Genomic DNA, 15,598 nt, shown 5'->3' on the forward strand with positions numbered 1-15,598 from the left:
CTAAAAATTTGTTTTTTTTTATGGAACATTTTCCCGTTCATCTGGGGCTGGAACTGGAGGCTATTTCCAGGAGTGGCCTTGGGAACCCTAACTGTACTCACTCACCTAGTTGTGCTTGCGGGGGTTGAGCTCTGGCTCTTAGGTCCCGCCTCTCAACTGTCAGTCAATTAATGTACAGATTCCTGAGCCTACTGGGCTCTATTATATCTACACTTGAAACTGTATATGGAATCAGCCTCCACCACATCACTGCCTAATGCATTCCATTTGTTAACTACTCTGACACTGAAAAAGTTCTTTCTAACGTCCCTGTGGCTCATTTGGGTACTCAGTACTTCGTACTTTGTACCCAAATGAGTACCCAGTACTCATTTGGGTACTTTCCACCTGTGCCCCCTTGTTCGCATACCACCCTTGTTAAACAGTTTATCTTTATCTACCCTGTCAATTCCTCTGAGAATTTTGTAGGTAGTGATCATGTCTCCCTAACTCGTCTGTGTTCCAGTGTCGTGAGGTTCAGTTTCAGTAATCTTTCCTCATAGATCATTCCTCCTAGCTCGGGGACTAGCCTGGTGTCATACCTCTGAACCTTTACTAACTTCGTTTTGTGTATGACTAGATATGGACTCCAGGCTGGAGCCGCATATTCCAGTATTGGTCTGACATACGTGGTATACAAGGTTCTGAATGATTCCTTACACAAGTTTCTGAAGGCAGTTCTTATGTTGGCCAGCCTTGCATGCGCCGCTGATGTTATGTGCTTCATCTCACCTAAGAGCATCAGTAGCGGCCCCGAGGCACAGCAAAGGAAGGTTCACACATACTCTATAACAAACTCTACAATTGAATTCCTAATTTGACATGTTTTGTCCAAATATTTGAGCTTCACGAAGTAATTTTAGGCTTTATAGCCATTTTTTTTTACAGATTCATATCAAGTTCAACTTGTGTACAGATTCAGAAATCTGAATAGGCAGATAAGGAGAAGATAAGGATGATAATAGGAAGGAGGAGGAGGCGAATAATAAGAACTACCTACCTTGTGAAGGTTCCGGGGATCAAAGGTTTCCGTCCGAAGAAGGAAGATAAGAAGGCGGACGAGGAGGAAGATAAAAAGGAGAAAGATGCCTTGGACGATAATGTATCATCTAATTACTGTAAAATAATTATGAGAGAGCGCTAGGCCAATATGACATTATAGCGCCTGGGAGGAATAGGAGGACAGGGAGCTGGGATGTGAGGACAGTGAAGGAACGGTTGTTGTTGTTTAAGATTCGCTCCTTGGCACAAAAAGTTCCAAGTAGCACGGGCTATGGTGAGCCCGTAGCGGACTTTTTTCTTGAAGGAACGGTGCCTAGCCACTTGTAAGAAATGAACATAGACCCTGCAAGAAGCGAGGCTATGGCTCTACCGACACCTCCAAGTGGTTGTTGTATTAAGCCCTGTAATATGACCTATACAACGTCTCAATTTTCCTCTGTGAACTTGTATTGATTTGTGATCTAATCTGGTGTAAACGTAGCCTAAGTTAAATTGTAAACATTTTAAGCAACATGTTTTTTGCAAATATATATTACCTTAATGTTCTTTGTTACTTGTTTTCCATACGTTGAACAAATTGTTCCAATTGTATATTGAAAACAAATTCAAATGTATTATTGCCTGCAATTTATGACAATAAAACAATAAATCTCTGAATGTCAGTTTTGTTTGTGGAAAACAAAAAGGATCAGTGTGGTGGAGGGGATTATGCCAGCGCGTCCTCACGGCCAGTCTATCCCGAGCGTCAGAGGGTGAAATTCCCTTCGTCTTGTCGAAGTTGTTGTTGTTGTTTTTTGAGATATATACAAGAGTTGTTACATTCTTGTAGAGCCACTAGTACGCGTAGCGTTTCGGGCAGGTCCCTGGAATACGATCCCCGCCGCGAAGAATCGTTTTTACAATCAAGTACACATTTTACTGTTGCCTTAAACAGAGGCTACAGTTGAGGATTTGCGCCCAGTAAATCCTCCCCGGCCAGGATACGAACCCATGACATAGCGCTCGCGGAACGCCAGGCGAGTGTCTTACCACTACACCACGGAGACTAATTTGTTGAGCGCCTGGCTGCTCCTTTATGTGTATAATACTAGAAGGTGGTACTCCGTGGTACCCGGGTCTGTGTCTGCTTCTCCTTCACTCTCCACGGAACATGTAATATTATAACAAATTGAAATTTAAAAAAAAACTCGCTGGAAAACGAACCCCTGAGTTCAGACTTCATGAATTCGATGAGGGGTTGCTACAGTTGCCAATAATTCTTAAGGGGTCATGTTGGGCACCTACCCCACAACAATCACCTGAAAACTTGGGTGAGGCATCGAGGTCCTCCCAAAAGGTCTCAACTTTTGCCCCTTCCCAGGATGCAACTATAATTACAGTTGCCTAACTCATTGGTACCTATTTACTACTAGGTGAACAGAAGCAATAGGTAAAAGGCAACCTGTCCAGCCATTTCTATCCCGCCCGAGGTTCGAACTCGGTATCCTCAATTGTGAGTCGGGAACGTAGCCACTGTGCTACCAAGACCTACAATGTAGTCACTCTTGTCTAATGTAATTCACAAGCACGTGGAGGATGACGAGGCACTTTGAACCAAAAACGGTAAAACTAAATTTATTTGTGTCGAGAAAGTTAAGGCGTTGGCATGGAGATATTAGTGGTGAAGTGGTAACTGTCTACGAACCTCATTATTGTTTACTCTGACTCCCAGTTACAGGATTCAAGGACCTTTATTGCACGCCCAGAATTATTGACTCTATTGACTGGCTGTTGACATTTCCCTGTTTAAGGTCACAGGGCGAGGGAGTACCGGTCGGTGGCTGATGCCAGTGGTCTTATGCACATACGGAAGGCAACTATCAGCGAAAAGCAGCTGTTGCTGTTGTTTTAGATTCAGCTATTAGGAACAAAAGTTCCAAGTAGCACGGGCTATGGTGAGCCCGTAAAAATGAAAAACAATAAGCCATTACGACTATATAGCACTGGGGTCAGGATAAGGATTTGGGATGGGACGGAGGGAAAGGAATAGTGTTCAACTGCTTGGACGGTCGGGGATTGAACGCCGACCTGCATGAAGCGAGACCGTCGCTCTACCGTCCAGCCCAGCCGGCTTACGCACACAGGAGAATGCGAATTGGAAAAAAACAATAAAAGCAGTGGAAGGGGAAAAGGAAGGTAAGAAAGGAAGCACGTAGGATAACAGACAAGAGAACTAGACAAGTAGTGAGTGTAATCAAGATTTGGGAAGACAAGATAAAACTTTTGCTGAAGTAGCACAAAGTTCAGAGGAAAATAAAATAATTAAGGAAACAGTGTTAGAGGCTGTATAAACTACCCAAGTCATGACATGTACAAGGCAGGAGTTGGAGAGGAAAGTAATATACAACCCGCCAGTCTGAAGGAGACACAGGAGGTGGGGGGGGGGGGGGGGTAGAAATAGCCTAAGCTACTCTATTCCTTTGAGATGTATTTTTTCTTGTCTCAATAAACATACTTGAACTTGAGACACATGCCAAGTGAAGAGAGACAAAAGAAAATCAGAAATTCTACACAATTATTGTAAGTCAGGTACGTTACAGAATGAGAGAAAATATATCTTCCAGTGATTGTTATATGTATGGACAACAGTTCAGTTGAACATATACTGGCAGAAAAAAACATATTTGAGGGATGAAGGGAAATTCCACCCAGTATGTAAATAAATAATAAATAAATGTTTATTTAGGTAAGGTACATACATACAAGAGATTTTACAAAGATTGATGGATTTATAGATATAGCTAGTACATACAATGCCTAAAGCCACTATTAAGCAAAGCAGTATCACAATGGATATGTGTAAAAGGATAAGGAGGCAACAAAGTAGATCATGGACAAACTCCAAACGAGGAATACACGGAGGGCCACAAAAATGGTACAACAGTGCACAAGAAGTAAATCTGACAGAGGGAAATTGTGGTACTATCCAGCTTAATAAAGAAACAATGAGTACTGCAGAAGGAAATAATAGAGCTTTACAGCCTAATGGGGCACCCATATAAACAAGCAGGCAGGAGTGACTAAACCACACACCCCTTTCTCTGTCAGACATGGAAATGCAACAACATGATTTACCTTGAGGTTAACTTGAGATGATTTCGGGGCTTATCGTCCCCGCGGCCCGGTCCTCAACCAGGCCTCCTTGATCAAATGATCAACTATACCTCAAGAAAAACAAACAGTTCAGCTGTAATGAGTAACAAATTGTATGCACACAAATGCGGATGTAAATACAAATAAAAGGGTAGAGCTACAAGTAGAAGAGCAGTCGTACATTATCGCGATAACAGAAACAAAACTTACAAGTGTTATGGGAAATACAATCTTCCCAACAGTGACAATAAGAAAAGCAAGGGCGCACAGGGGAGGTGACGCAGACCTGTTGCTACAAAGACACTGAAGCTTTGAACAAGTGAAATTATTAGATGAATCCGGCCAGCACACTATGAATAACGACTGTGGGAGACATGAAGGCAGTAGTGGCAGTGATTTACAAAACCCACCAAACAAAAGAAGTGAGCCGAAAAGAAACAAATTCTGTATGTTATACTTATTGTCATGAATGGATAAATTATATACCACTTAATAAACTATATTTATTAATATGTATGATGAGTTACTGTAGGTTTGAATTCAGCTCGTCTTCCAACCTATAAGGTTACTACAGTTACTATGATTTATGTAAGATATATTATACCAATTTATCAATTGATTAAGAATTAAAACATTACCCTCTTCATAAGAAAATCTGTGTAAATGATTTAGTTCCTTTGTTCCATGATGTTAACTATTGAAAACCTGGAACATAAAAAGGGTAAAATATAAAAACTAAAAACGCTAAGGATAATTCTGTCTAAGGATAATTCTATCTAAGGCTAACTATATCTAAGGATAATTCTATTTTAGGCTAATTCTATCTAAGGATAATTCATGTAACCAAAATGAAGATCTTGCCTAAATTACATTACCACGGCACAACCACCATGACTGTCAAAAGAAGTGATCCAGCGTTAAGAAGATAAATTCTTAATCCAATTAAAATAATTGCACAATAATGAAAAGCAAAGTTGGAAGAACTATTGTTTTAGTATCCGGAGGCTATGACTGACGTGAGGGTAAACTGTTCACAAAGGCCCTACCTGGCTCTTACCTTCACATAGTCCAGCATTAAGGCTAGATGCGTCAGCCTAAACTGAATATGTTGGATGAAGCTGGTGTGTTGGTGTGTTCCATTTACCAGCTTAGTATGTCATAGCTGGCGTCTTCAGTGAGAGATTGTGTGGTATCGGATGATGGGAGAAGCATGCTGGTTATAATCCTGGCGGCGTTTGAGGTGTATTTACATATTATATATATAATATTGTTGTATGTTTCTTGTAAATATCTACTTGCACATAGTATTTAAGTACATTTGGTGACGATAATGTCTAGTGCTGTTTAACCCCTTCCCTCTTTTGGTTGTCTATTACTGCTCAGTCTTGATAACTTCACCCTGATATGGGGTTGGATCTATGAAGATAAGAGGCACTAACGCCCTACAGGAAAAAGAGTCGAAAAGAACTCGAGATACTGGCTAAGTGAGTCCGTATCAACGTGGCGGACAAACACTTCTTAAAGCAACATGTTATGGAGGCAACAACAGCAGGAGGAGACCCACCTGCAACACTAGACCTAATGTCTTGTGTTGGACTTGTGGTTGACAGCCTCCACGGCGGTGCCCCCAGTGGAACTGTGTTTTGGCTGGCCTGTGGCCGGGGTAGACTCAGCTTTTCGAAGGATTCGTCGAGAGGCCACGAGAGCACCGAGAACTTGGCACCAAGAAGATCCAGGGTCTTCAGAAGAAGACTATAGTGTAGATAATTCCCCTGTGCAGTGTTAATACCCCTCTCCCTGTGTAACCTTTTATATATTATTTATTGGTGGCGGTTATTATATTATATTAAGTTTTTGCCTTTCTTTCCCTTCCCCTTTTAGTTTACTTGCGTTACTGATCACATCCCTTGAAAGCCACTACTGGCTTGGGGCCGGATACCCTTCCCTCTAACAACATCAGAGTAAGAACCCAGTTGCGACCCGAGAGGGCCGTAACAGCCATTTACAGCCATCGTGTATTTACAGACATGTATTTACAGACATCGTGTATTTACAGACATCGTGTATTTACAGCCATCATGTATTTACAGCCATCATGTATTTGCAGCCATCATGTATTTACAGCCATCATGTATTTACAGCCATCGTGTATTTACAGCCATCGTGTATTTACAGCCATCGTGTATTTACAGCCATCGTGTATTTACAGCCATCGTGTATTTACAGCCATCGTGTATTTACAGACATCGTGTATTTACAGACATCGTGTATTTACAGCCATCGTGTATTTACAGCCATCGTGTATTTACAGCCATCATGTATTTACAGCCATTGTGTATTTGCAGCATCATATATTTACAGCCATCGTGTATTTACAGGATATTGATGACTGGTGCAAAATGGGTTGCACCAGTCATCCCTCTCGGCGAGAGGAACCATTGGCAATATTGCCAGCAACTAGTGTACGGGCTGAGAAATCACCCATTTTAAATTGGATAAGATTTAGGAAAGACGTGGGTAAATACTGGTTCGGTAACAGGGTTGTTGATTTGTAGAACCAATTACCTCGTAACGTGGTGAAGGTGGGGTCCGTTGATTATTTCAAGTGTGGGTTGGACATATATATGAATGGGATTGGGTGGTTATAAATAGGAGCTGTCTCGTATAGGCCAATAGGCCTTCTGCAGTTACCTTTATTTTTATTACACTTCTATTCTTATGTTCTTATTTCTTGGCAACCCTCACCTCAAGAGGTCACATATATATTGCTCCACACACCTGCCTTTTTACACAAGTGAACAGTTAAAAAAAAACAAGTGACAAGCTACAGGGAAGGTTTTATTCAGGACAGACATATAATGGTCGAATAATTGGTAATTGATTGTGATTCATTTTTTACTTCATGTTGGAACAATATTTTTCAGTCTTGTGATGTCGGGAGACTTGCCATCAGACCGATAGAATGCTTAGTAACACAGGAATGGTATACTGTTCAGTTTCCGTATATTAGAGCAACACAAAATAGAACACGAAACAATGGGTATAAATTGGGTAAGTTTATATTTAGGAAAGACCTGGGTAAATACTGGTTCTGTAACAGGGCTGTTGATTTGTGGAACCAATTCCCGCGTAACATAATAGAAGTAGGATCTCTCAATTGTTTCAAGCGTAGGTTAGACATGAACAAATCCACAAGGGCCGTGATGAAGGTTCGAACTTACGCCTGGGATGATCCCAGACGCTGCCTTAGTCGACTGCGCCACGACATGGTAAAAGAATTGTAACCGGGAGTTCTACTGCCCTCACTCGAATCCTGCAGCCTCTCCGAGACACAAATCAGAGTTTTACACAATTACCCTGGTTTGTGTCTCGGAGAGGCTGCAGGATCCGAGTGAGGGCAGTAGAACTCCAGGTTGCAATTATTTTATCATGTCGTGGCGCAGTCGACTAAGGCAGCGTTTGGGATCATCCCAGGCGTAAGTTCGAACCCTTATCACGGCCCTTGTGGATTTGTTCATTTGATATATATATCACGCTATTGTGATTTGTGTATATAGGTTAGACATATATATGAATGAGATTGGGTGGATATAAATAGGAGCTGCCTCTTATGGGCCAATAGGCCTTCTGAAGTTACCTTCATACTTCATCGTGTATTTGCAGTTCTTGGATTAATTTGGGATAAAGGAATATTTATGTTCACGCGAGTATCATTGTTTAAAGACATCACAGTTCTAGTAATGTCCTTTCCTCTGTAGGTGGCGAGATACATATAAAATAGGCATGCCTAGGAAGCCTAGTTAACTCTGATTTTGTTACACTAACCTTCCCATACAGCCCATTTGGTATGTTACAGCCAGGTAGACACAGGGTCGTTAATTTATCTGTTATTGCTTCAGGAATGACCATCGTGTATAGTAACAAACAAGGCGTTTTGGCCTAATTTCCCACAGGTAGGTAGCTAGCCTAAGACACAACAAGTCAAAATATAATACATAGAATATTTGGTGATTTCTTCACCAAATATTCTATGTATCTCATGTGTTTTTATCGATTAGATTGTTTTATGGGTGGGTACTTGCGAGAGAAAATATCATTCGTTGGCCTGTCAGCATGGCTGCTTCTATGTCAAATACAATACTGGTATATAATTGATTAGAAGATATATAATTGTTTTTGGTCATTACATTACTTGTAAATAGTAACAGAAAGAGATGGAAACGCCACAGGAATATTAGATAATTGTGTACATGAGTGTTCGAGATGCTCTAATACAGGAGTGGCCATTACTTCCCTGTATCTCAACCCCCAGGTCGCTGCCCTTACGAACATGCGCGCGTCCCAACTCTCACCTGTGTATACAGATGAAGGACGTAGCACAACCACAGGATTATTATATTGCTTTTTAATATTAACAGAGCACATTATCCCTCTATGTTAAGTAAAAAAAATATTCCCATTCTCAGCAATCGTAAATTTTTCGCCTTAAACGTGTTCGTATGTCATTTTAATTTAAGTTTAGCGCCTATTTCGTCTCCTGTTGAACGCTCCATATGATCTACCCAAGACACAGTTGAAAAGACAAAAGACAATCTTATAACATAGAACTGACTAGCCTTATTCATCGTTATCTCAAATAATTCCATGGAAACAAGCGTACAATAAATTTAATAGTATATTATAACAATATATATAAAAATAACACGCCCAAGGAGCAGTAAAGATTGCAATTGTGAAGAGGTAAAAGGTATTTGGATCCTCTAATGCGCGCGCAGGTGACTACCGGGATGAGAGAGATTCTCGCGTCTATAGCCAGCAGACCTCAGTGCAAACTTGTGAACAGTGCGAGAAGGTGTGTGTGTGTTTATGCTAGCAGTTATCGACTTCGTTGGTGTTGTTTGGAAGTGATACATACCCAAACCTGTATTTCCTAGTATATAAGTGTAAAGTGTATATATATTACATGTGTGAAATTGATAATCATTTATAATTAACCCCGTGAAATGGTGTAAAATAAGAGTGGCATCCCGTGTGATCGTGGGAGGCTCCTCTCTTCAAGGTTATCCTCTCGTCTTGGGTCGACCAACTTCAAGGAAAGGTAAGGCAGAGGAAGATCCCCGAGGTATTGTGAGTACTGACGATAACTATCCCTCGTGCTGAGGACCAAAACTGGAGTGCAATGAACGCCTCTCTTGCGACACACACCGGGTGTGTGTGGGAGATGAAATGTACGTGTTAGGAGCCACATGTACTGAATGGTGTTACAGGTAACACACACACACACACACACACACCTGAAACGTACATAACACGGCTCAACCCGCACTCTGTCTTCATTCACTTTCTTACGTATTTGGAGATGTGTTACTGGCCCGGGGTGGGTTGTTATAAGAGACTTGGCTACCCAGAATTCCGTCGGTATTCGAGGTTGAGGCGGCAACCAAGTATTATGAAACTGGCGCGAAAAAAGGTGAAACTCGTCGTAGCAGGAGTTGGAATGTCTACCCACACCAGAAGACGTTTTAAGAGGCACACAGGTTGTAGAGAACGCCACACAAGAGGTACACCGGTTGTAGTGAAGGCCACACAGGAGGTGCACCGGTTGTAGTGAACGCCACATGAGGTACACAGGTTGTAGTGAACGCCACACAAGAGGTACACAGGTTGTAGTGAACGCCACACAAGAGGTACACCGGTTGTAGTGAACGCCACACAAGAGGTGCACCGGTTGTAGCGAACGCCACACGAGGTACACAGGTTGTAGAGAGCGCCACACAAGAGGTACACAGGTTGTAGAGAACGCCACACAAGAGGTACACAGGTTGTAGAGAACGCCACACAAGAGGTACACCGGTTGTAGTGAACGCCACACAAGAGGTACACCGGTTGTAGAGAACGCCACACAAGAGGTACACAGGTTGTAGAAAACGCCACACAACAGGTACACAGGTTGTAGAGAACGCCACACAACAGGTACACCGGTTGTAGAGAACGCCACACAAGAGGTACACCGGTTGTAGAGAACGCCATATGAGAGGTACACCGGTTGTAGCTGGCTGGGAGAACGCCACACAGGAGGTTACTCTCAGAATACAAAACTCTCACGGTATACGCATACTGTATTTGTTATTCAAATTCCTCTGATGGCTAGTCCACTGCCGGCCGCCGCCACCATTGAAGTTCTACTTCCACAACAGGATTACATATGAAGTTGAAGTAATGCTTATGGGTTTAAGCATTACATAATGAAACATTATTAATGATGATAATTACGAAAGTAACGTTATTCATTTTACTTGTGTTGGGGGACAGGCAGCCAATATATACATACAGTACATGTTGGGTTGGACATGTTTATGAGTGGGATTGGGTGGTTATAGATAGGAGCTGCCTCGTATGGGCCAATAGGCCTTCTGCAGTTACCTTGTTCTTATTTTCTTAGGTTAGCCGGCGGCTGAGTGGATAGAACACTGGGCGCGTGATCCTGTGGTCCCGGGTTCGATCCCGGGGGCCGGCGAGAAACAATGGGCAGAGTTTCTTTCACCCTGATGCCCCTGTTACCTAGCAGTAAAAAGGTACCTGGGAGTTAGTCAGCTGTCACGGGCTGCTTCCTGGGGGTGGAGGCCTGGTCGAGGAACGGGCCGCGGGGGACACTAAACCCCGAAATCATCTCAAGATATCTCAAGAATGTTCGGCTTACATCGAGATCCTACCATCCACCACTGTTAAGTAACTTCATATTTAACTGCAAAATTAACGCTCTTTTTTGTTATATACCAGACTTCTTACATTCTTGTAAGCCACTGGCACGCATAACGTTTCGGGCATGTCCTTAATCCTAATTTTCCCCGGAATACGCACGACCCGCCAAATTGTTTAACTACTAGATACCCATTCACTGCTGGGTGAACAGACGCTATAGTTAAGGATTGGCGCCCAGTCAATCCTCTCCGGCCAGGATACGAACCCAGGCCAAAGCGCTTGCTAAGCGCCGGGCGAGTGCTTTACCACTGCTCCACGGGGACTAGCAGTGCAGTCCCCGTGACGCTCATTAATTTAAATTCACAGTTTGTTGGTATGAAGAAAAACTAAAACACAAGAGGTTGGAGGTGTGTGGTGGTCCAACACACCCTAGTGTTGCAGTCTCCTGAATACCAGCCAATTTAAGGGCTGCGAGCACCAGAATCCGCTGATGCCACCACAACCCTCCACCATTACCTATAGTTTTTATTTTATTTGCTATTAACTGCTGTGCACTGTCTTGTTGTTATTTATTATTAACATCTTTATTGACAAAATTAATTACAATTTTGCCTAATCTGAGGATTTGAATAAAGTCTTATTAAAGTGAGGAAAATGCTGGTATTCACTGTCACGCAGGACAGAGGGTCATACATAAGATAATAGGTCTAAACTGTAGGCTGAACCACATATATATCATGGTTACAATCAATGTTTTAATGTATGGGTATGTGAAAACAACTTTCTAATGTGCACTGCCACACAAGGGCAGGGATGGGTTCATAAGTGATGCAGCTTAGAAGTAATATAAATAACAATTGTTCTTCATTCTTTAAAGTTCTTGTTGTTCTTGATCTGTTTGATAATCTGCTATTCAAATTTGCACGCAGAAACGACGAGTTTAGGAGGCATGGTAGAATATAATTCTACCATGTAGTAATAATTTAGGTTATAATAATTTAGGTTCTGTTGGCGATTATTTGTAGTACATGGGTGAAGTATTTACAGCGTTGTGGTTCGAATAAAGTTCGTCAGTGGTCCTTGTCCCGGAAATGTTCAAACAAAATCAGTTGAGATGTGTGCAAACTGTTTTTCATTCATAAACAGGGGGTTTGGCGGGTGCATGGAATCACTTTTGGGTCTTTGTTTGGAGGACGGTGTGCGAGTCCGGGCTGCGGAGTGGAGGGTTGGGCCCTCTACCTCCCCCTCCCCTTGGAACCCACAAGCCCGTTCACCCTCGCTGAGCTAATTGTAGGCATCACAAATTCAGTTAAATAATGATGATTATTGCAGTTTAATAATAAAATGTACGATACTGTACATCAGCTTGACATACAGGAGGCCTGGTCGAGAGACCGGGCCGCGGGGACGCTAAGCCTCGGAAGTACCTCAAGGTATGGCAGTTTATGCTTACGTTAATTTGTATACATTTTATTGAATATGTTGAGTTACGTTGTACAGCGAAGTCTTAGCCTTGTTGCTATTTTCACATTCCGGCTCAGATGAAATTTCTTACAGGCTATTGCTTCTTGCAGCTCGTACCGTAAGGTAACCTAAGCTCACATGCTTACTTGACAATCTAATTAGTTGGATAATTTTTCTAAAGTTACCAAGTTCCTGATATGTTGTACATTAATCGAATTTAATTTGTGAGGTCTTGTGCCTAGGGTAAAGAAACTTGCATTGTAGATTGTTCATTAACCACTTACACGGCTGGACTATTTGTCCCTTTCCTCGTAGTTTGTAATATTCCTTTCCCCAGATGGTTAAAAAGGATCTTGTACATTAACTGTTCGAACTTAACCAAAATAATCCTATGACGTAAACTTCTTGGAACGATTAGTTTCGAATTAATTTTAACAATTGTCATAAAGCTGGCGAGCCTAATTTTACAAAAGTTCAGTCTTTAATTTTGTTCATTTAGTTTAAATTGATTAGGTTGTGTTTGCGTACAGTAGTTTAGCGATGGTCCAAATTGTGTTCCTTCTGTTTTTGTGTATAGCTTTGAATTACTCAACACTAGGTTTATGTGGAAGAATAGATACCCATGTTATCGCCAATGTTATCCTGTTCAGGAAAACGTTGGCGTGTTAATACGTTCAAGAATTTTCTGTTTACTTTAGGCCTATGTAACTGCAGTGATTCAAGGCCAGGGAAGACTGGCAAGTGACAATATATGCAATCTACCATTTATTAATATGCTTCTACCATACTAGAAGCGACTTTGCGGAAGCCAGATCGCGATCTTGGCAGAGGCTAGGTCGTTCAATTTCTCACTAGATAGATCATCAAGGACTATATAATAATAATAATAATAATAATCTCTACGTGCTATGCTGTTAGTGTAATTTTCTTATGTAATTAATTTACCATAATTTTAAAATAAATGTACCCAATTATAAATATACAACTATTTATGAATAAAATTTTCTCTTAATGGAATACTCATATGCAAATACAAAACTGATAATCAGGTGTGCAATATTATATTTTTTTGGTTGCAAATTATATTGCCGAATTTATTGTCATTTTAAACATAAAATATTAGGCTTCTGGAGCTCGAGCCATTCTCATTAAACTTGTTTGTCCGCAAGTTCAGGTGTTGGAAATACTGTACATGGTTTCATGGATTAACAACTCCGTGTTTAGAAGCCGTTTGCTCAACGTTTCATCGAGGTCATCGACTTTCTCATGAGTCGACTTACGTTCGTCTTACGACATACGAAAGGTTATTAGGCTACACGTCCATTTTACTCTTAAATGCCAATGATCTTCAAAGCACAAACAAAATGGAAAAGGGTTCTATGTAGCAGTAATAGAGCAATGGAGGTTACTGTACGTGGGTGTGAATCGTCAGTGGTACGTGGGTGTGAATCGTCAGTGGTACGTGGGTGTGAATCGTCAGTGGTACGTGGGTGTGAATCATCAGTGGTACGTGAGTGTGAATCATCAGTGGTACCTGGGTGTGAATCATCAGTGGTACCCGGGTGTGAATCATCAGTGGTACCTGGGTGTGAATCATCAGTGGTACGTGGGTGTGAATCATCAGTGGTACCTGGGTGTGAATCATCAGTGGTACCTGGGTGTGAATCATCAGTGGTACCTGGGTGTGAATCATCAGTGGTACCTGGGTGTGAATCATCAGTGGTACCTGGGTGTGAATCATCAGTGGTACCTGGGTGTGAATCATCAGTGGTACCTGGGTGTGAATCACCAGTGAATATAGAAATTAGTATAGATAGTATGGTGAGAATATGTTTGTATCAGTGGTTTGTATTTGTTTTGTTTTAGTTTTTTATTCATGTTGTGTTGTAGGGATCCAAATCTGGAAATCGAAGACCGAAACATTTTCTTTCATTTGCCTTTTGCAAATGACGGAGAGAACCTTACCTTGTGTAACTTCCGGGGATGAATAGCCCCGCGGTCCGGTCTCCGACCAGGCCTGGTTCCTTGCCTTGGTTCTGGGCGTCAAGGAATAAAGTCTTCAATAATATGGGCTCGGGGGAGTAGAAGAACTCCCGAAACCCTCTCCAGGTATACTAAACAGAACTTTAGGTGTAGTAGGTGTACTAGGTGTGTACTTCTAGGTGAACTAGGTGTACTAATTAGCTATATATATACACACACACACACACATGTACATGACATAACACTGCGGGTATCACTTTCGCACAGGACACTCTAAAACTTCTGCTATTTTCTATTTTCCCGGCGAGTCCACTTCTGTCTTCTATCACCATGCAAGGTTCCTTCCCAGAGTCTGTTTTCTATGGTCCTCACGCCGGCGAGTTCGCCTTTCTCAGTGAATCATGGGTCAGTCCTACACAGTATCGTCATAGTGCGAAAACACCACTTCTACTCTCCCGCAACACTGGCAGAGGTCTCCAGCAGCACTGGCAGAGGTCTCCAGCAACACTGGCAGAGGTCTCCAGCAACACACTGGCAGAGGTCTCCAGCAACACACTGGCAGGGGTCTCCAGCAACACTGGCAGAGGTCTCCAGCAACACTGGCAGAGGTCTCCAGCAACACACGGGTGCCGGGAGTCGGGTGCAGTCAATAGATAGCGTCGATATCGACATACAATCGGGATTCCTGGATTTGATTCCCGGGCGGGAGAGAGATTGTTACATATGCATTTGTGCAGCTACCCTAGACTATATGAAGGGGAGTACCGTGTGTGTAAAATAACTATGCTAAAATTCCCCATCACACATTACGGGCTCACCATAGCCCGTGTTACTTGGAACATTTTGTTCTAACTAGCTGAATCTAAAACAACCCATCACACAGGTTGGGTAATCATACAGAGGCATGTGATCAGTAGTCTGCACTGAGACATCGTGGACATTTTCAAGAGAAAACTAGGAAGTTTTCTTCAAGAAGTGCGGGACCAACCAGGCTGTGGTATGTATGTGGGCAAATGAACAAATCCACAAGGGCCGTGACGAGGATTCGAACCTGCGTCCGAGAGTATGTATGTGGGCCTGCGGGCCGCTCCAAGCAACAGCCTGGTGGACCAAACTCTCACAAGTCAAGTCTGGCCTCGGGCCGGGCTTGGGGAGTTTTTATTATTATTTTCTACCACAGACGTGGCCACACATTTACAATGCTAACTAGCATATATACATTTTTTTCTGTCCTCCATGGACATGGTGAGAGATTAGTAGAACTCTCAGAACCCCA

General features: G+C 42.2%; 2 protein-coding genes across 2 annotated transcripts in view; both read left to right on the forward strand.

Moving 5' to 3' along the window:
* Positions 1 to 9,001: 9,001 nt before the first annotated feature.
* The window catches only part of LOC123748468 (multiple PDZ domain protein), a 1,300,933-nt gene continuing 1,294,336 nt past the window's right edge, over positions 9,002 to 15,598 (forward strand). The window contains 1 exon segment of the mRNA XM_069303573.1: positions 9,002 to 9,271. The gene's annotated coding sequence lies outside the window, so the exon portion shown is untranslated.
* Positions 13,738 to 14,205, forward strand: LOC138351654 (cathelicidin-B1-like). Its single transcript, XM_069303664.1, has one exon. It carries the CDS (start codon positions 13,738 to 13,740, stop codon positions 14,203 to 14,205), a length of 468 nt encoding a protein of 155 aa, XP_069159765.1.

This window comes from Procambarus clarkii, chromosome 50 (assembly GCF_040958095.1).
Source record: "Procambarus clarkii isolate CNS0578487 chromosome 50, FALCON_Pclarkii_2.0, whole genome shotgun sequence".
Classification (NCBI taxonomy): domain Eukaryota; kingdom Metazoa; phylum Arthropoda; class Malacostraca; order Decapoda; family Cambaridae; genus Procambarus; species Procambarus clarkii.

Bases quoted from the DNA above. Each gene is read 5' to 3' on its own strand.
- LOC138351654 (XM_069303664.1), top strand. From the start codon at position 13,738: ATGGAGGTTACTGTACGTGGGTGTGAATCGTCAGTGGTACGTGGGTGT.